The 22,184-nt window shown below is 40.3% G+C and overlaps 2 protein-coding genes across 2 annotated transcripts in view; one reads left to right on the forward strand and one right to left on the reverse strand.

The window, feature by feature from the left end:
* The first annotated feature begins 2,485 nt into the window (after window positions 1–2,485).
* rfk (riboflavin kinase) lies at window positions 2,486–7,673 on the forward strand. Its single transcript, XM_060931381.1, has 4 exons — window positions 2,486–2,889; window positions 5,754–5,905; window positions 6,476–6,578; window positions 6,709–7,673. Exons 1-4 carry the CDS (start codon window positions 2,808–2,810, stop codon window positions 6,849–6,851), a joined length of 480 nt encoding a protein of 159 aa, XP_060787364.1. The 5' UTR covers window positions 2,486–2,807; the 3' UTR covers window positions 6,852–7,673.
* An 8,820-nt stretch (window positions 7,674–16,493) lies between these two features.
* The window catches only part of pcsk5b (proprotein convertase subtilisin/kexin type 5b), a 103,662-nt gene continuing 97,971 nt past the window's right edge, over window positions 16,494–22,184 (reverse strand). The window contains exon 37 of the mRNA XM_060931385.1: window positions 16,494–17,793. Coding sequence (XP_060787368.1) covers window positions 17,384–17,793 — 410 coding nt within the window. The 3' untranslated portion in view covers window positions 16,494–17,383. The remainder of the gene's footprint in view (window positions 17,794–22,184) is intronic.

Genomic DNA, 22,184 nt, shown 5'->3' on the forward strand with positions numbered 1-22,184 from the left:
TGGCCTCATCAGTAAGGTCAGAGACCCCACTGACTAACTTCACACTTCCAATCTGTAACATTAATGCACTTTAAATTGTGATTCTGCACATTTCATGATCATGTGATACAGTATATCTTCATTCTGTGAACTTTTATTGCACATTCCGGCACACGCTGTACAGCTTGGCTATTCATTTAACCCAGTGCACATATTCTCTTCTTCTCGCACATTCATGTCATGACTCATCATCTTGTGACCCATTTTTGCACATTCCAGAACACACTGTACAGCTTGGGCCTCAAAACAACCCATGTACGGTACATACTGATCTCTGCGTAAAATATCTGGACAGCTCATTTGCCAATACACACTGTACAGATGAGTGAAGCCATCTGGCCACCATATTACCACGCATATCGGAGGTATTTGGTTTGTGTGTTAAACCGTAGTATCCGATCAAATTTGCCACAAGAAAAGTATTTCCTGACTTTCCCCCCTTTCATTAGCTCCTCTTATTTTCGCAACTTTACCCCATTCCTTACATATCTTTATAGCACTCCCCTTCATTGTTATTGTTATTTTTCCCCTTTTCCATTTCAGTCTCTGATCATTTTCTGAACAGGTCCTTTAGTACTAAAATTATTTTTACGGAGATTATTTCAGTTTTTCTCTTATACAGTGCAACTCTCTCTTTCATACATTTCTTCTTCCTTTCTATTGAGGACAGTTGTTGAAGCAGGATTATTTTCTCATGTTATTTGCCATTTTCACTTCATTCTTACAGTCATGTCTTAACAGTATTTATTGGTCACTTAATTTACATCACACATGAATCGATCCTGATAGAGTTCAATAACTTATAGATTATTCCTCAGTGCTCACACTAATATCTCATGACTAATTTTCTTTCATACACATTGGCTTTTTATACTACTGAACTGTTATATTGATTTTATTTTTATCTGATATAGTTATAAATAGATATGGCCTGAGGTTATTTAGGTTTTCTTGAAATTTGTGTCTTTTTTTAATGTTTTGGAAATAATTTGTATGGAAATATTTTCTAATAAATGGAATATTAGAATAATTGTTTTGTTATAATTATGCAATAAATTGTAATTAACTTCAGACTTGTTTCATTTTATTATTTTTAGACGATTGATTATGCATAATTTGTAACTATAGTGACAGATTGAGCAATGAGCAAACGCATTGTACCATTAGAACACTGGAGTGATAGTTGCTGGAAATGGGCCTCTATACACCTATGGAGATATTGCACCAAAAACCAGACATTTGCAGCTAGAATAGTCATTTACCACATTAGCAATGTATAGAGTGTATTTCTGATTAGTTTAAAGTGATCTTCATTGAAAAGAACAGTGCTTTTCTTTCAAAAATAAGGACATTTCAAAGTGACCCTAAACTTTTGAACAGTAATGTATAATTTTTTTAAACAGTTTTATGCTGGTGCTATTTTTGAGTTCATTATCCAGACTGTTCCACAATTGCACCCCACAGACTGTTACGCACATACTTTTCATAGTTGTTCTAACATTTACTCTCTTAAAATTCATTTCCCCTCTCAGGTTATACCCACCCTTCTTCTTCTGTCGATTTATTGGCGGTCAGCCCTCGTCCCACCTCACCGGAGCTTAGACAAACTCCAGCCAAATTGTCCCATGAACCAAACAAAATCTTCCCGTAAACCAATTACGAGGATAACCAAACAAAAATCTTCCCGTAAACCAATTACGAGGATAACCAAACAAAAATCTTCCCGTAAACCAATTACGAGGATAACCAAACAAAAATCTTCCCATAAACCAATTACGAGGATAACCAAACAAAAATCTTCCCGTAAACCAATTATGAGGATAACCAAACAAAAATCTTCCCGTAAACCAATTACAAGGATAACCAAACAAAAATCTTCCCGTAAACCAATTACGCACCCTGCCTTTCCATGTCTCCTTTATGAGAGACTCAGGGGTGTCCAAACTGATCCATAAAGGGCCGTGTGGCTGCAGGTTTTCATTTCAGCCATGCAGCAGCACCCTGATTTGGCTTATTCAATCAACTGACACACCCACCCTTTAATCAAGGGTGGGTGTGACTGCAAGTATTTGACTATGTGAAGACAGTTCAGTTGATTGAATGAGCCAAGTCAGGTGTGCTGCTGCATGGCTGGAATGAAAACCTGCAGCCACGCGGCCCTTTATGGATCAGTTTGGACACCCCTGGACTATATACTTGATTCTGATTCCAGTTCTGATGAACGATCATTCTTCGAAAGGGTGCCAATAATTTTGGACTTGGCTGTAGGTACAATTAATTTAATTAAAAATAGTCAATTCATAGTGCTTTATTTTGGTACAAGCTTACTCTGTGTCCTTTTATGTTTTAACGCGCTAGGGTGTTATTTTGAAATTGGATTTTTTTTTATGATGTCGTCATATCCGGCGCGGTGGGTGGGGTTTGTCGGAAAACGTGTGCGGTTTAAAAAAAAATTCTCATTACGCTCTCTGCTGGGTTCCAGTAGATCGGCGAGTGTAGACATCTTTAGATCCGTGTAAATGTTGTGATACAGTTAGGGAACTCTTTTGGCGCTCACTACAGACGGCGGCTGATTGTTTTATTGTCTGTATTTAGGGTGTGTTGTGAATTCAGCCATATTGCGTAGTGAACTCTAGAAGAATCCACAGCACAGGGTCATCGGTGCGCGTGACGTTTCCTGCCGGTGTTTTAACAGTAGGTGGACAGAAAGAGGATTAGCTAGCTACAGTAGCATCAGTTATTAACTTCAGTCTGAGTTAATCGCGGATATGAGGAGTCTGCCGTATTTCTGCCGAGGACCAGTGATTCGAGGATTTGGACGAGGAAGCAAAGACCTGGGAATCCCGACAGGTAAATAAATTAAAAAATGATTTTTTTACTCAGAACACTGCGCCTACGTCAGGTTGTGCTTCAAATAGCTGCCTTTACTTCATGTAGGCGACCTGCATAGGGTATGAATCAATGTGTGTATTCACCCTACCTAGAGCCCTAGTCTTCTAATATGTATGATACCATTCAGGCTTTAAACAATGCCGACATCATTCTCAAACGAGTCGACTCTTTTGAGTCGGATCTTTTCTGTGAGCCGACTCGCACATAAGCTCTGTGGTGGTGTTTTTTTTTTCCTTTTTCTACTTTTTTCTTAGTAAATGTAGGCCATTCCTTTACTGTTTTAACTTTAATTGAATTAAAATACTTCCATTTTTAGCTCATGAGCTTTTCCTTCGCGCGAATATTTTGAAAGAGTCGGCTCGTATTGGTGAGCTGAGCCAAATGATCCGATTCACTGAAAAGAACCGGAACTCATCACTTCTGTACAGCTTTGCTAACACAAACTAGATGTCTAATCTGTGAAGCTAACTTGAGTTTAATGAGAATTAGTATAACATTTTCTCTTTGGTGAAATATTTGACTCTAAAGATGGCATGAGTAGTGAAATTTTGACACATTTACCTGGTTAGCTAGCTAGCTAGCTGCCTTGTTTGACCTTCTGTCTCGACTCAAAAGAAATGACATTAATCTTCACGTATTAATTGAATTGTATAAGCAGCTTTCCTCACATTCCTCTATATTTTAACAACATATCTCTATTACCTCAGTGTTCAGTTAGCAATAAAAGTAAAGTGGCTTCTAATTTCACAAAGACCCCCATCACTTCTACATGCACAAGTTGTCCTGTATTCATTCATCCATCCATTCCCCCCCTCCATTGGACTTGGAGTCAGTAAATTCTGAGATGTCAACCATAACATTATACACTACCGTTCAAAAGTTTGGGGTCATTTTGAAATGTCCTTATTTTTGAAAGAAAAGCACTGTTCTTTTCAATGAAGATCACTTTAAACTAATCAGAAATCCACTCTATACATTGCTAATGTGGTAAATGACTATTCTAGCTGCAAATGTCTGGTTTTTGGTGCAATATCTCCATAGGTGTATAGAGGCCCATTTCCAGCAACTCTCACTCCAGTGTTCTAATGGTACAATGTGTTTGCTCATTGCCTCAGAAGGCTAATGGATGATTAGAAAACCCTTGTACAATCATGTTAGCACAGCTGAAAACAGTTTAGCTCTTTAGGTGGGGTTTACATTAGACCGTATCAGCGGATCATCAGATTAACGTTTTTAAAACGATTAGTGTGCACACAGCAACGCCAATACACGATTTGCGTGCACACAGCAACGCCAATACACGGATACGCTCGGCTCCGCAGGCATCCTGCGCTCCAAATCACTCCGCCCTGAACAGCGAGTGCCCTCTGGAGGGTGCGCACTCCGGCCCTGCGCAGCTCACAGAGCGCGCGAGTGAAGTGCACAAGCTGTGATTCGGGACTGAGCCGCTGTGTGTGTGATCTCAGTGCATGTCGGGCATGCGCGTCACTTACCACTTGCAAGTGGAAGGGTGGCAAGCCTAAAGACAATCATAACTACACAATGGGCAGTATTTGCATCAGTATTTGCAGTATTTTCATACTTTTATACTCTTTAATGAAAGGTGATACAAGGCGGAAGTCCGCGCCGTTTTTCAGCAGTTGCGTCACATGACCAACGCCAGCGAATCAGGAAGGTGGATGTCACAATGACGTTGTCCAATGACGACGCCAGCTAGAGCTCAGCACAGCGTATCCGCGTATCTCAATGTTTACACAGCACCGGACCAGACACGATCTGGATTGAATACGTGGACCCTGATGGATTCCCGTTTCCCGGCGTTTTAATGTAAACGGACAGTGCATCCGCGAAGAAAACAAGACACATATGGTCTAATGTAAACTTGGCCATAATGTATGACTTTTCATGGAAAATACAAAATTGTCTGGGTGACCCCAAACTTTTGAACGGTAGTGTAAATCCTCCCAGTTCACAACAAACCACACAAATGTGAACCATCTAAAAGATCAAACCAACAGGGCAGTGGTCCAAGGTTAAGAGTTGTTCTTGTATGGCACAAACTACTTTAGGTAAACTCATACATTCTGATTGGTTCCTTGGTGGGCAGTATTTCCCCCGTAATGCCCGCGGGCAATTACAGACTTTCTTGCCAAGGCGCCAGCTTTCAGTGTTGCAAAAAAAAAAAAAGATTAATTGGAAATCAGAAATGGCCAAAAGACAAGTCACAGAGTTATTCAAGAAAAGAGCAACAAAGAGCATTCAGAAAGCAAATTTTATTACCCCAAAAAGGCTGCACAGGGAAGCAAACAAGGAAGTCATGACGAAGACGACATCTTTGTTGACAACAAAAACAGTGCTGGTGAAAACAGTCAAGAAGTCATTGAAATATTCGTCCATACCCCCCCCCAAAAAAAGTGTTAACGCCTTAAAAAAAGACCGCAAGTGGCGTGAAAACCTTTCGATACCTTGAGTCAACTGAGAAAAGGAACGTAAACATTCGAGAGCTTACCTGCACAAGAGTTTGACCACTTTCAAAGTTTCTCATCAATGTACGGAAGGTAAATTTAAAAAAAGCCATATATATACAAACTCCTTATTAACTTCACTTGCTCAGCCTTTTTGTATGGGCCTTGCCTACAGCTCATCCATACTGTCAAGACCTACTGTAGGGCTGATATCTTCCTGTAAAGACCTCACACTTGGTTAATAAAGTTATTAGGTATGCCACTCCTTGAGAATTCCATCCTAAATACCAGACTTGTCTAAGTTTTAACACATTGTACAAATTGAGATCTTATCCACCTTCTTCATACGTACCGCAGCAAACTTCCCCGAGTCTGTAGTGGACAGTCTGCCGTCTGACATGAGCACAGGCATCTACTATGGCTGGGCACGCGTGGACAACGGAGATATCCACAAGATGGTGATGAGCATTGGCTGGAACCCCTACTATAAAAACGTCAAGAAATCCATGGTGAGAGAAGACGACTTGATTTACAAAAATGCATAGATTTCACAGAACAATGTGTCCGTTATGTCTCTCACCAAACAGTATATGTACTGGTATTAAAGATTCAAGCCCAATAGAGAGAGAACTTATGCATAACATAGAACAGTTAGGGTTAAAGTATAAATGAAGCAGACCAAAAAAAAGAGAGATTTGGAGTATTAGGTTTCACCAGTGGTCTTTTAAGACTTTGTATCTTGTTGTAGACACCGAGTCAGAAAAATCTGAGAACTACTGAGTTACAGGTCTGTTTAGGATTTCAGCATTTTTATGACTGGCTCTTGAGTGGTCTGGTTATGTGAAAACATGTTGCCTTTAGAATAAGCCAATCTGATACCAAATATTAGATCAGTTGTGTTCTGGCTAACATCGAGAGCACTGATTTTGCTGTTGCGCTTAAAAAAAAAAAAAAAAAAAAAGTGTATTAGATACATCACTGATACTCTCCTTGCCTAGATTTTTACATTTATGTGCAACGTGTGCATTTTCCGTATGTCTATGCATCCATGTGTTTATTGGTCTTTTGTTTTATGGCAGGAAACGCATTTGTTCCACAATTTTAAGGAGGATTTCTACGGTCATATGTTAAGTGTTGCAATGGTGGGGTACATTCGCCCAGAAAGAGGATTCAGCTCACTAGGTAAAAAACACGCAACCCTATTTACAATGACGCACACACACGTGACCAATCCTAATCCAGACACACTGCAAGAGTGACCAATTGACTCCTAGTCAAAAAACTGTGATGTGCATGCTCTGTCATTTTGCAGAAGAACTGATCGCAGCGATTCACAGTGACATTGAAGAGGCAAAAAGACAGTTGGACCTGCCTGAGCACATAAAACTGAAGGAAGACACGTTTTTCAGGACGTCTATATCCACAACAACCGACCAGATCTTGAACGGTCACTAAATGGGACTTGTCACTTGATCGAGTTTCCCATACTTCAGTTTTATGGGGTTGAAACCACTAACACAGGCATTATTTTTGCACTATAGCATCTTTCAGAGAGGTTTACACGTTAATTTGAGTGGTGCAGACACTGATTTGTCTTGGACATGCAAGCCAAGGTTATCCCTTTTTATAGATGAAGAAACGTGGAGTTTCAGCAGTTGGGTTGCACTGGTTTTCATAAAGGAATGAAGTTACCTCAAGTTCAGACCACCAACAAACAGATGGTTCCCAAGCTGAGAAACTAGGAACTTTCATGACCGAGTTAAGGTCTTTTAGATCACTGATATCAGAGTGTACAGTCCAAGGGATATCTGAAATTAGTCATATGCTTGGCTTCTTATTGAATCCTTTCTGCGGATGATGACTTGCTGTAAAATTTTCTTCATGGGTTGTGATTTTTTTACTTGAATAGTGCAGTTTGATTTTAACAGAGCTAATCTACATTTTAAAAATGAAGATGCTACGGTACATTGGCTGGTCCTATTTTTTTTTTTAAAGTTAATTTATAGCTCATGGAATATAGAGGTCAGTTTGTCTCCAAGTATTAACCCAGGTCTCAGTCTACGAAGCTAACTGACAGCTTCTTATTAACCTGTTAGGCTGGTCACTTGAACGGAAATGGTTTAATCCAAACCTCAGTAGCTCATACACACAACTATAAATAAAGATAATCAACTTGGACCTGAAGTGTTGTGATGTTGGTGGAAAGCTTTATGATTCTGATAAAAAGGCAAAATATATATTATTGCACACATTTAAAGAACACTCATAAAATAAATTTGGTGCACATGCACTTTTTTTTTTTTAAATTTGTTTCATCTGTTATTCTAAATTGAGCATAAATGTGACAGGGTTTTTTTGGTTGCCTCGGTGGGCTCACTATAGTGTTTCAACAAAACACATTTAACCTTGAGAGTGCTCCAAGCAAGTGTTCAGTTTACATACAGTTAGCTGCACACGAGAGCACCTCTTACACACACACACACACACGTCATGACAGCCGTAAACTTACCTGTCCTAACCTGTTCCAATTTTTAAAATTGCCAATCACAACTCCAATATTTTTCCCATTTCTAAACGAAAAATGACTAATCTTATGGTTCTTAATAATATGGATGCTTACCAGATATCATGTGAATTCTGACAGTAGGCTCTCCAAGCTAACTGATGCTGAGCATCACTGATGAATGTTATCTAACCCCTCCTCCCCAAAAGTACCTTGTGTATAGTTGAGTGGTGTCAATGCAAACATACCATTTGGAAAACAAATTAGCGTACGCTCCGTTCCCCATCATTCCACCTCATCGCTTTCATTTGTATTTTCATAATTTGCAGAACAGCAAAGGGTGACTTGCTGAAATAGTAAATGGAAGCGTGCCCAAGGCAACAGCATGGTTATTACAAAACAAAAAAAATCATTTTGCTGTAGTTGGTAGGCTATTTTGTCCAACACTAGCAGAAAATATCTCCGTGCAGGCACTGAATATCTCGGTCATGTGTCATCCTGCTCCTTTTCAAGTGCAGTTTCACTGCTTTCCTCTTGATATTACTTTCTTTGAAAGAGATGCACTAACCTCAGCCAGATCTGAACAGTAAAAAGAGAAAAGCTAAACTTTCCAGTATGTGTGGAAAAATTTACTTGTCTTGATGCCCGAGACTTCCTTATATTACTTTTTATTCTATCCACATTCAGTGGACATGAGCAATCATGCACTCTGATTGGCTACTCTACTACTAGGCAATCAGCTCATATACCATGAGTAGAGAAAAACAAAATGGCGGAGCATGCTGCTGAACCAACCGAGGACGAAATAAAAACTCTACTCGAAAACAAACACAAAAAAGCAACAAAATATGGAATAAAAGTATTTGAGAGTAAGAACGTAACTTTTTTTCAAGAATTATAATAGCATTTTTTCCAAATTGCCAATGCTTTAAGTGGGCCGGAACGCAGGACCACCACTTCTAGATTTTAACCCCTGGCGTGCTGGGACTTCTCACAAGCTCACAGTACCTTTTCCTGTCCTCTCCATATCAAAGTGTCTCTTGGCGATTCATTATGACATTTAAACTACATTACCCAGGGTGCAGTACGTGACGCTCACTTGCTTGTTCCCAGAGAAGTTGGAAACCACAAGCAGGAAAAACAAACAGGACTCTAATGTTGGCATGGCTACAAAAGGGCACAGAGAGAGCGAGAGTCGAAAGGGAGTTGGATGATGATGCAGCTCCTCGACAGTCAAATTCTACTGCGGCAGAAAATGCAGGTGGGGAGTGGCAAGCTAACACTAGCGCATCTGCTAACAGCGAAGAGCCTGTTGCTATCGATACTCCAGCCAACTGCAAAGTTAACAATGACCTTCAACATGAATGGCCAGACTGTACAATATCAAGTCAGGCCCGGCCCTTACCAATTTGACACCCTAGGCAAGATTTTAGGTGGCGCCCCCTCCCCAACACCAGTTAAAGCCACTGATAGTGTATCTATACTAACAAGAAATGGAATAGCTTTGTCTTAAAACATTTTATTTAAACAAAAAAAAATTGCACGTTCAAAATAATTAAAGGCATTAAATAAAGAAATTGCACATTCAAAATATTTAATACTGAATTAAAGAAACAAATACAAAATATGAACTGAATATATGAAACATAATATAAACGGCTTACATAAAGTATTACATTTACAGTACTCCCAAAATAAAAAATGCAAACAAGTGTTGTAATTCGTAAATGCAATATAAATAAGGCATTGCACAAAATAAGATATTAAAGAAACCAGTGTGCATGAGTGCTTGTCTCGTTTCCCTGCAGTCTTGACGCACTGAGATTGTTTCTTGTTTTCAACGCGTTTATTATATTTTCCTCCAGGAAGCTCTTCGCAACATGGTTGCTTGAATGAGCTGCTAAACTGTCATTTTAATGAGAACACAGATCAACAAAGCAACTTTGTTTTATTAAAAAAAAAACGTGCCAGGCACCATTGGAATCTCTCACTGCGAAACGTGTTCGGTGCATAAAAGACCTTTACTTCAGCCCAGACTGCTCAACGACACCGACAGACTGCTCCAAGTGCAGCCATATTCAAAACAAGCAACAGATCTATGTCAGTTATCTACGTTATGCAAAAACACTCTTTAGCCAACAACACTTAGGCTATTACATGGCCAAAACAGAGAATAGCCGCGGATGCGCACTTGCGCGCCCGAAGACACACTATAGACAGGGCGAACCACTGTTGAGCGCTTATTGTTTCATGATTAACAACCACCACCACACCCCACCCCGCTTTTTTTGACAAATCGCACCCTGAATACATGCTTTGCTGTACAATTAAATTAGGCTAAGACATTATAATGGTGACTCGTTTTCAGAATAGTGGAAGTCATAATTTTTCTCCCCCCGTTTCTGCACCCCTGGATGGACGCAGCACCCTTAGCATTTGCCTATATTGCCTATGCCACGGGCCGGCTCTGTATCAAGTACAATATTTTTGATCACAGAATGACTGGCTTATTTGTAAAGACAAAAAGCTTGGGTGGAAGTAGGGCTGCGTACCTAAACGTAACATCAGGTACCGGTACAGAGGTTTAGGTACAGGTCCGGACCTGTACCTGTACAATTTGACAAATTCTTCTGAACTTCTTCAATAATGACAGAAACATTAAACTGTTGACAACTTGTCAGTATCTTTATTCAAAGAAAACCGAACATAACTCGGTTTCCTACCTCACTTCTCAGTCACCCTCTCAGTCTCACACTATAGTTAACTTGGGACAAAAAGTCATAAGTTGTCTCACAGCGAGAAGTGACTACACTAGAGTACTACAGACTACGCGCAGTCTGTGGCCTTTAACTTGCGCGGCAAAATTACACAAAGCAGCAAAGACTGCCAATGCCAGCAAAGGAAAAATGCTTTTGAGTCTTTTTGACCAATCAGAACGCTGGATCAGCCAAGCTCTCGCAATGTCTCGTGAGACTGTGGCGAGAGGATCTCAAATCAAAGATGGCTCTGATTTCAAGTTTCAGCGCGGCATTTTACGTCTTTTCCAGTGCTAAATTTTCGTCTTTGTAGTAGGATTTACGCATCTTCAGTCACAAAATAAGCAGATACTTGGTGTAAATTTATATCGGTACAGTACCGGTACTTCATGATCCGGTATTTTGGACCTGTACCGAATCGATTTTCACGGTACAGTACCGGTGTTCTGTAAAGTTATCCTACCTCTTGGATTTGTCCTACCAAGCCTACTGCGCATGCGCAGAACACATGACGTCATATCTTGGAATTTGGACCGAGTTTTGTCCTACCGATCAGCTGGGCTGATAGAAAATCGGTGAGTATTTCACGCATTTGTAATGCGTAATGTAGGCATATTTGCAATTCAGAAACGCATAAAACACAGTATTTATAAACAAACGAAACGATGCCCCGTCATAACTTTGACTGCACAGTGCCCACTGCGTGAAAGAATGAGCAAGTTCTCATACAGACCGTTTTATTATTCAAAACAAGTCATTACAAAATATTTGACTCGGCCAAAGACTCGACCAATACGCACAAAACATAAAAATCGGCAAATGCGTGAAATACTATCAGCCCAGCTGATCGGTAGGACAAAACTCGGTCCAAATTCCAAGATATGATGTCATGTGTTCTGCGCATGCGCAGTAGGCTTGGTAGGACAAATCCAAGAAGTAGGATAACTTTACAGAACACCGGTACGCAGCCCTAGGTGGAAGATATGTAGCCGCCTGAATATGGGGAATGCTGGCACTTTATTTTTTCCATTTAAAGCACTGCAAATTGCTCCTGTCATTTCACCAGTTTGTTTACATTCTAAGCGGAAATTGTGTCAAGACGTTTTGTATAAAGTTTTTATTTATCAAATTTGCAAAAAAAAAAAATGCTCCATTTTGCAAAATCCAGTGAATGTGGATAGAATAAAAACAGTTATTCCACTCAATCTCGTCGTACACTGCTTATAGCCAACTCGGTGCTATGTGCCTCATCAGCTACCAGCTCATGTACGACTCAATTTTGCAGAATGACTTAAATGTTACAGAAACATTTCACTGTTGTTGAAAATGGACAGCAATGGTACCGAGCGAGTTTGGTGGATGAAGGGGAGTGAAATCTCATCTCATTATCTCTAACCGCTTTATCCTTCTACAGGGTCGCAGGCAAGCTGGAGCCTATCCCAGCCGACCACGGGCGAAAGGCAGGGTACACCCTGGACAAGTCGCCAGGTCATCACAGGGCTGACACATAGACACAGACAACCATTCACACTCACATTCACACCTACGGTCAATTTAGAGCCACCAGTTAACCTAACCTGCAGGTCTTTGGACTGTGGGGGAAACCGGAGCACCCGGAGGAAACCCACGCGGACACGGGGAGAACATGCAAACTCCACACAGAAAGGCCCTCGCCAGCCACGGGGCTCGAACCCAGGACCTTCTTGCTGTGAGGCGACAGCGCTAACCACTACACCACCGTGCCGCCGGGGAGTGAAATGAAAAGCTTAAAAAGGGAAGAGAAGCAGTACATTCATTAGCTTTGTAGTTTTAAAAGTAAAAATGTATTATTACTAGTCCATGATTCTCAGTGGCTCCTACTACCTTAAACCTTTAAGACTTTCATGACACCTATTTGTAATTATTTTAAAAATAGGGTTTGTTTTTTTTAGACTAAGGTTTTCATTTGATTAACCCTCATAATGGGCTGTTCCACAATCAGAGTAAACTTTTCAGGTCCACAATAATCCAAAAATCAAACCTCAGATTTTTGTGTTTCTTTGCTGCCACAACAGTACCTTTTGAGATGGAAATTAATTGCTCAGAATTTCAGAGCTACCAGTCATATACTGGGCATGTTACTGTGCTTGTGGTGAGAAGACAGTATATACAGTAGTGTAGTTCTAAAACTGACCCACTTAGTCCATAAGAGTAAGGGATACAAATTTGAAGAGAACAAAATCCACTGTTGAAATGGATGTGATTTTAAATACAAATTTTCCAAGTCCTGTGCAGCAATGTTTGTACATAGTGGTAACTGTAATAACTCTAGTGGTGATGATTTTTTTGGTTTTCCAGAGAGGACACTTCTCGACAGACTCACATTTCAACCACATGTGAAGCTCTGCTGCAAACGTGTCTCATCTGTTTCAAATCCTGTTTTTATCCCCCGTTGACCGAAAGGCCCGAAGGGGGATTATGTCATGGCGATGTTCATCCGTCCATCCCGGGAAGGATGCACACCTTCTGAACTCAACTCCTCTCACAATTTTTGGAGGAAATTCACGAAACTTGGCAGGATTCTTTATATGTCGGTAATATGCAGGTTGTAATTTCGTTCAATTCAGTCGCATTTTATCAGAGTTACCCTTGATTAACAAAATTTTAATTCGACAAGTTCATGAGTGCGTTTTCCTTCTGAAATCAACTCACAATTTTTGGAGGAACATCATCAAACTTGGCAAAAGGCCTGGTTATCTGTCGGTAGTACACATGTTGTAATTTTGTTCAATTCAGTCGCATTTTACCAGAGTCGTGGCCCTTGATTAACAACCTTGTACTTTCACAATTTCATGAAGGTATGCTTGCCTTCTGACATCAACTCTTACAATTTTTGGATGAATTTCTCAAAGCTTGGCAAAAGGCCTTGTTATACGACAGTAATACATATATTGTGATTTAATTTTGTTTGGGAAAATTTTACCAGAGTTTTGACCCTTGATTAAATAACTTGTACTTTGACAATTTGAGGGTGTACATTATTCTGAAATCAACTCCTCTCACAATTTGTGGGGGAATTTCACCAAACTTGGCAAAAGGTTGTTATATGACAGTTATACGCATATTGAAATTTCATTTAATTTGGGCAAATTTTACCAGTTATGCCCTTGATTATTAACAAACTTGTACTTTGGCAATTTCATCAAGGTATGCTTGCTTTCTGAAATCAACTCCCCTCACAATTTTTATTATCCCCCGCTGGCCAAAAAGCCCGAAGAGGGATTATGTCGTGGCGATATCCGTCCATCCGGGGAAGGGTACTCACCTTCGGAAATCAACTCCTCTCACAATTTTTGGAGGAGTTTCATGAAACTTGACAGGATTCTTTGTTATATGTCGGTAATACGCATGTTGTAATTTCGTTCAATGCAGTTGCATTTTACCAGAGTTATGGTAGAGTTGCCAGCAGGGGATATTTTCCTCTCATAGCACTCTTATTTTACTATGCAACAACAGAATATTCTACTTCAAAAGAGAAGTATTTTCTCAAAAAATTCATTTACCACATCATATGGGGAGTGATTTCCAGAGAGAACATTTTTGACAAACAAAGCATACTATCAAAGGCACTTAAGTTTACCCCCCCCCAAAAAAAAAAAAGCAATTCTGAATTTAACCAGTAAAACATCCATCCATCCATCATCTGTAGCTGCTTATCCTGTTCTACAGGGTCGCAGGCAAGCTGGAGCCTATCCCAGCTGACTACGGGCGAGAGGCGGGGTACACCCTGGACAAGTCGCCAGGTCATCACAGGGCTGACACATAGACACAACCATTCACACCTACGGTCAATTTAGAGTCACCAGTTAACCTAACCTGCATGTCTTTGGACTGTGGGGGAAACCGGAGCACCCGGAGGAAACCCACGCGGACACGGGGAGAACATGCAAACTCCACACAGAAAGGCCCTCGCCGGCTGCTGGGCTCAAACCCAGAACCTCCTTGCTGTGAGTTGACAGCGCTAACCACTACACCAATGTGCTGCCCCCCCACCCAGTAAAACATAAGCATAATAATTAAAAAAGTTGAATTAAATGAAATGACCACAAGGTCAAAACTGAGCCTGCATTTGACTCTTATAAGTTCTTATACGTTTAAGAGACATTACTGCCGTAGCTGTACCTGTAAAATAAAGGTAAAAGAAACTCCATCATATTCACACACACGACCATAAGTTATAAGGGATAAATCTCAAATGTTTAATAACTCAGATGTTCCAGTGACAATGAATGATTACTTTTAATTGTAGAATTTGGGTAAATTTAAAATGAGTTATATACATTTTAATAGTAATTATAGTATTATTAATAATGTCTCATCTCATTATCTGTAGCCGCTTTATCCTGTTCTACAGGGTCGCAGGCAAGCTGGAGCCTATCCCAGCTGACTACGGGCGAAAGGTGGGGTACACCCTGGACAAGTCGCCAGGTCATCACAGGGCCGACACAGACAACCATTCACACTCACACCTACGGTCAATTTAGAGTCACCAGTTAACCTAACCTGCATGTTTTTGGACTGTGGGGGAAATCAGAGCACCCGGAGGAAACCCACACGGACACGGGGAGAACATGCAAACTCCGCACAGAAAGGCCCTCGTCGGCCACGGGGCTCAAACCCGGACCTTCTTGCTGTGAGGCGACAGCGCTAACCACTACACCACTGTGCCGCCCCTAATACCTTTCATAACAAGGAAAAAAGAATAAGATTCCGGAATCAGTATTTGACTCTGGCGGCACGGTCACACTAGCCACCTCACAGCAAGAAGGTTCGAGCCCAGTGGCTGACAAGGGCCTTTCTGTGCGGAGTTTGCATGTTCTCGCCGTGTCCACGTGGGTTTCCTCCGGGTGCTCCGGTTTCCCCCACAGTCCAAAAACATGCAGGTTAGGTTAACTGGTGACTCTAAATTGACCGTAGGTGTGAATGGTTGTGTGTCTGTGTGTCAGATGACCTGGCGACTTGTCCAGGGTGTACCCTGCCTCTCACCCATAGTCAGCTGGGATAGGCTCCAGCTTGCCTGCGACGCTGTCGAACAGGATAAGCGGCTACAGATAATGGATGGATGAATTGATGTTTGGCCATTTACAATCAAAAAAGTTAGTTACCAATAATCACTCATAAAACTTACAGAAATATCCCAGCAGATTTCTGAACCTAATAATCTTATACTGCCACCACAGTGTTATGTATCGTCATTAATCATATATTTACAAAAAACAAAACAAACAAAAAAAGCTACTTTTTATTCCACTCCTAATTTAAATTCTAAACACATCGTGTTATGGTGAAAATGGTGAACGCTTCTTTTCTTGCAATAGGCCATTACACGACATTTACATACACAGCAAGCATTAGGTAAAACATATTTTGGTTAATATTAACGATCTCAAAATATAATGCAACATTTACCACAAATATCCACTTTTCCAAAGTCTCTCTTTGAGTTGATTTTGTGATCCATTTATTACACTATGAAATGTACTCTGATATACAAGGAGTGTGTGCTAATGTGATTTTAATGCAAAATTTAAAAATAAAAATAAAAAATTTAATGTCCCATGGGATCAGAGATCAGAATTAAAGCATTTCAGAACATTATACCACTGGATTGTGCAGCCTACAGGAAACAAACAAAAGTTTTGTAGTGGACACTAGTATTCACCGATTTCTGGGTCAAGTTATCACCAAGTCTATATTCAGGGAAACTCGTCTCAACAGGCCTCCAAAGACTCATTTATCATCAAACTCCCAAAGTGGATATGACAAAGAAAAGAAAGAAAGGGGGGGGGGGGGGGGGGGGGACCCTAAACCACCCAGCGATGGTGCATTTAAAGGAGAACTGAAGTCATTTTTAAAACTTGCTTTGTTTCTTAATTAACGTGTTATTTAATTCCGTTTTCGGTTTTAGTAACCTTATATCATGACTCGTATTGGCAACTAATTGCAATTAAATATACTTCTCAGCCTATTCGGTTTTTAGCCGTGTTGAATTTAGTTCGTTTGGTCCACGGCAGGCGTCGCTTATCCGCGCAATCTTCACAAGACTTGAGACTTCGAAACGTGAAGTATCAACCAGGTGTCAGTGCCACCATTTTGAAAACTGTTTTCCAAATGAAATATTGCACAAAAATGAGTTTAAATGACGATTACTGCCGACTTTTTTCAAACTTTCCTGATTGCTATCAAAACAAACAAAACTTCCGGCTTGATTACGTCAGCATTCGAAAGAGGGCGCACGCGTCTTTTGACAACGTTAGCAGATGTTGGTCACTTTGATTTCCGCTGTATGTTTTACTTCCGTCCTACGATGTCTCGCCCAGGTCTCAACGCATCTCGTTTACGGCCGTTGCTTTGACATATGGACTGATATTACATCACGTATTTCAAACTCATGACTTGCTATAGCAGTGACAAAATAGCGATCAAAAACGCATTCCTACATTTAATAAAATGAGAAATAGAATTTTGATTTAAAAAAAAAAATTGCCTTCAGTTCTCCTTTAAAACAGTACTGGAATGCAATGGGCATTAAGAAAGTGCTTCCAGCTGATTGTTCTTCAAAACATCTTCCCCTCAGAAGAACAAAAAAGTGTTTCATTCCCTCTATTACATTAGCAATAAATAAATCCTGTCAACGACCAAAATTAGAAAGTGCTAAAAAAATTTTACGAGTTAGACTGTCATACACTTCATTTTATATCAGAGATTGAATAATCATACTCCATCTCCTCTTCTTCCTGGTCTAGAAGACCATACTTAAATTTATGATACACCACGCCATCCGGCCCCATGTAGACAATCTCAACCTCATCGTCATCATCTTCATCTTTATCCTCATCACAGTAGTCAGCCTGAATGCTGTCAGGGAGGGTGGCTGCGGTAAAGGCAGGCTCTTTGTCCAGCTTGGTGTAGCCATTCGATTTTACAGAACTAAAGGATGGCAGTTTTGGGCGGCAGTGCATGAAGAGGAAAGCCACCACACCTATGCCTATCAGCAGTAATATTGTAATGACCGTAACGAGGCTAGAGTTGCCTGCAGGTACTTCCTCTTTGCTGAGTAATTTAAAGTTGACCCCAGGCACGCACACATCCAAGGAAGCTGCAAGTGAGCACATGGGAACAAAATTACTCCTGCTAAAATTAATTTCATGAACAAAAGGCATCGCTGCATGGCCTAATTGTTGTACACACATTTAACTAAAGTCTTTGAATATGAAAAGAAAAAAAAAAAAAAAGACAGAGCAAGTGCGCATGAATATTTTTTAAACCCCCCCCAGTCTACATTAGTGTCTTGCAAAAATATTCATCCCCCTTGGTGTTTTTCTTGGCACGTTACAAGCTGGAATTAAAATGGATTTTTGGAAGGTTAGCATCATTTGATTTACACAACATGCCTACCACTTTGAACGGTGAAGTGTTTTTTTTTGTTTGTTTGTTTGTTTTTTGACACAAACAATAAGTGTGCATAGGTATTCACCCACCAAAGTTAATACTTTGTCGAGCCACCTTTTGCTGCAATTCCAGCTGCAAGTCTCTTGGGATATATGTCTCTATTAGCTTAGCACATCTAGCCACTGGGATTTTTGCCCATTCTGCAAGGCAAAACTGCTCCAACTCCTTCAAATTAGATGGGTTGTGTTGGTGTCCAGCAATCTTCAAGTTATGCCACAGATTCTCAATTGGATTGTGGTCTGGGCTTTGATTTGGCTATTCCAAGACATGTAAATGTTCCCCTTTAAACCACTCCAGTGTAGCTTTAGCAAAATGTTTTGGGTCCTTGTCCTGCTGGAACATGAACCTTCGTCCCAGTCTCAAACCCCTGGCCGACTCAGATTTTCCTCCAGAATTGCCCTGTATTTAGTGCCATCCATCTTTCCTTCAGTCCTGACCAGCTTTCCTGTCCCTGCAGATGAAAAATATCCCCACAGCATGATGCTGCCACCACCATGCTTCACTGTAGGAATGGTGTTCTCAGGATGATGGGTTTGCACCACACATGGCGGCCAAAAAGTTCAAGGACAAACACCAAGTGGGATGAATACTATTGTAAGACACTGTATGTAAAGAATAAAACATCATTATAGGAAAAAAATCAAAGATGGGATGGTTTGATGTGGTCCGATGTCAGACTTATTATACTACCTCAAAGTTGATTATTTTCCAATAACCAGATACCATGAAGTGTTTTATTCCTCTTATACCACAGCAACATGCTGATAACATTTTTAAATTTATTAATGCATAGTATTATTATTATTTTTTTTTTTATCTTTGATGTTGGAGCATCCACAAGACAAGTTCCCTCACCAGCCTTTCTTCTCTAAACTTCTTCGAAGTTTATAAAAATGGAGGGGACGGACAAAAAACAAAAACCCAGCAGCTTTTCTTACTACCAAGAAACCAGCAAGCAAAAAAATCCTCTGTCTTGAATACTTTCCTGTGGCGGAAAACTTAAAGCTCATAGGCAACGGTTTTAATTTTATGCACATTTGAAACTTTATATATGTTAAAAAAACCCTCTGTAATTTTCTTCTGGTCCCAAGACATATTGTTAATAAGTAATAATTAAAATAAGTTAGCACGGATGGTGGCGAATTTTTGTTCGGCTATTTTCGTGACCACTCGGCACGTGACGTCATTTAAGTCAAACAAACCGCTTGAGTTGAGTCCACTTCCGTTTACTTACATTGCCATTTGGCTTGAGTGCAGACGCGTGTTCAGGAATTTCCAAAGAGAAACCCCCATGCCTTATTGTTGTGCAGTGAACTGTAACAACGGGACCGGTTCAGGAAGAAGTTTTTACCTTTTTCCGAGACAGGAGAAGAGGCAGAGAGAGTGGATTGGCTTTTTCTGGAAGAGAAGAGGCGGCGCAAGAGGATTGGCTTTTTCCAAAAAAGGAGAAGAGGCAGCGCGAGTGGGTTGGCTTTTTCCAAAAAAGGAGAAGAGGCAGAGTGAATGGGTTGGCTTTTTCCGGAAGAGGAGAGGAGGCGGAGAGAGTGGATTGTGTGCAGGAAGCCAGAGGGTTGGGTTTTTTTTCCCGGAATAGGAGACGAGGCGGAGAGAGTGGATTGTGCGCGTGAAACAAAATCAAGCAGTCAAAGAAGAAACGGAGCAGCAACACTCAAGCAAAAAAGAGAAGATTGGAGGTAAATGTTTTTACTTTTGCTTGCAATTGACAAGTCAAGAATCCTGAGGGATCCTGTACAATCATTGTGGAAATGAGACAAAGGGATATTTCCTCGCTTAGAGTCGGCTAGAAATAGTATAATGCCGCGGATGGCAGGCTAATGTGGCCTACCGGTGCACTGTCCAGTAATCGTTCCCTATATCTACTAGGGAGGGCGGTTTAATTCTTCTTCAAAAGGGCTCTTATTTAGTATTACGACGAAAGTAAGAATTTATCATAACTATCAGGATAATCGTTTGGGCGCAAGTCTTGTTGAGGTCCAGGGTCACCGCGATCAGAGTCGGCCAAGTCGCTGTCCGATTCCGAGGCTGCACGGTCAAACCAGTGAGCCACATTCACCGATTGCTTCGCAACGGCCATAGGTTTATACATATATGGTTTCACCTCTTGATATTCAATTTGGAGAGTTCCTACTTCAAAATCGCTATCAGACATTTTACGCAACCTCTCACGACCAAAGTCCATACACGTGTGCTCGGTTCGCAGGTAAACACGGAGCTGCTCCCGGTCTGTTTGGCTTAAATGACATCATGACAACAGTCCCCTGGCGGTGAAAGCGCGCATAAGTGAGATGTAAACAAACCTTCGGAAATTGGGCAAAACAGTATATTTTAACCGTTTTATTCATTCAATTTTAGGGTGCAAATTAGACACTAGGAAAATTGAATTTGCTTTTTGGGTCGTTCTTCTAGACAATAAAGTTGATATTCTACATTTCACCTCCGACCGTTGCCTATGACCTTTAAAGCACCGATACTGAAGACTCCTTCCATAAGTGTTCAACATCCCTTCTTGACCATATTTGACAATTATTCCACGAAATCGAGTCGTACATGAGCTGATAGCTGTGTACAACGAGATTGAGTGGAATAACATTCTATCCACCTTCACTGGATTTTGAGAAACAAAACTTTTATTTTTAGCAAATTCGATAAATAAAAACTTTATACAAAACGTCTGACAAATCATATCCGCTTAGCGAACACATGACAAATTGCATACACGAGTCATAACAATTTGTAAAAAAAATAAAAAATAAAAAAATAAAATAAAAAAAGCGCTATAATAATTCTTGAAAAATTAATTTAAAAAAAAAAAACCAAAACATTCTTACCATTAAATACTATCATTCCATATTTTGGTTTTTTTTTTTTTTTTTGGGGGGGGGGGGGGGGGGGTTGTTTTCAAGTTTTTATTTCGTCCTCGGTTGGTTCAGCAACACGCGCCACCATTTTGCCCTTCTCTACTCATGGTGTATGAGCTGATAGCCTAATAGTAGAGTAGCCAATCAGAATGCACGACTGCTCATATCCAGTGAACATGGAGAGAATAAAAACAATTAGACATTTGTCTTTGTTTAAAACAAAATACGTTTTACTCTCCATTATTAGACCCTATGAATTAGCTATTACTACAGAAACGATATTATATTATGCACATTAATATTATAAACCGATGATTTTAATTAAATCAGAGCTAGCATTATTCAGAAATGGGATTTTCGGCTACGGTCACACTACAGCTCACAATGGCTTTGTGAATAGTTAGCGATGAAAAATTGGTAGCATCGCTACAAATCATGCAACACACAGCGATTGCTTGAGCTTCGCAAGTTGTTTTTTTCGTGCGTCTCCGCCTCGTGAGTGGCCAAAAGCGTCGAGAAAAATTTCAATATGTGCGCTGAAATTTGGTGGCAATGTTTTTGTCAGCAAACTAAGCGGCGAATACTTGCAGGTGGGTTTGGGAAGCATCGCCACCAAAACACCTCATTATTTATCAACAACCCATCGCAATGCATCGTGACCTGTAGTGTGATTGTCACTTTAATGAACAGAGTTTGACAATCAGATTTGTGAATTCAACGGTGCTATGGGTTAACATGGTTGCATTAAATTTGACTCCTTTACATTTTTTAGGGGGGTGGGGGGGTAATATTTCCTTAAAGTGCCATTCCACCATTGGATGTATTCTTTGGCATAAAATACAATATATTTTGACAACATATATAAATGGTATCACTAGATAGAGAAATCTTTTAGCTTCAAAATGATATAAATCAAACAATTTTTTGACAACGACAAGTATATTAATTTTGCGACCAAAGTCACCTACCCTTTTAATTTCTGCGCGTGATGTCATCGGCAGGTTCCCCTTCTTGTGTACCATGTGACGTGGCACATATCAGCAATGGCGGATAGAACGCGATAAAATTAATACCAATAAATCTAGCTAATACCAATAAATCTAGCTAACTGAAAGATTAACTCAATTTTTCGCAATTTTTTTGGCCCCCATATACGAGG

Source organism: Neoarius graeffei, chromosome 10 (genome assembly GCF_027579695.1).
Source record: "Neoarius graeffei isolate fNeoGra1 chromosome 10, fNeoGra1.pri, whole genome shotgun sequence".
NCBI classification, from domain to species: domain Eukaryota; kingdom Metazoa; phylum Chordata; class Actinopteri; order Siluriformes; family Ariidae; genus Neoarius; species Neoarius graeffei.

What these genes read in the sequence shown, in the direction of transcription:
- rfk (XM_060931381.1), top strand. Translation starts at nt 2,808, where the DNA reads ATGAGGAGTCTGCCGTATTTCTGCCGAGGACCAGTGATTCGAGGATTT. An exon ending in AGACCTGGGAATCCCGACAG is followed by an intron (nt 2,890 to 5,753) that starts GTAAATAAATTA and finishes TACGTACCGCAG; the next exon opens with CAAACTTCCCCGAGTCTGTA. An exon ending in AAAACGTCAAGAAATCCATG is followed by an intron (nt 5,906 to 6,475) that starts GTGAGAGAAGAC and finishes GTTTTATGGCAG; the next exon opens with GAAACGCATTTGTTCCACAA.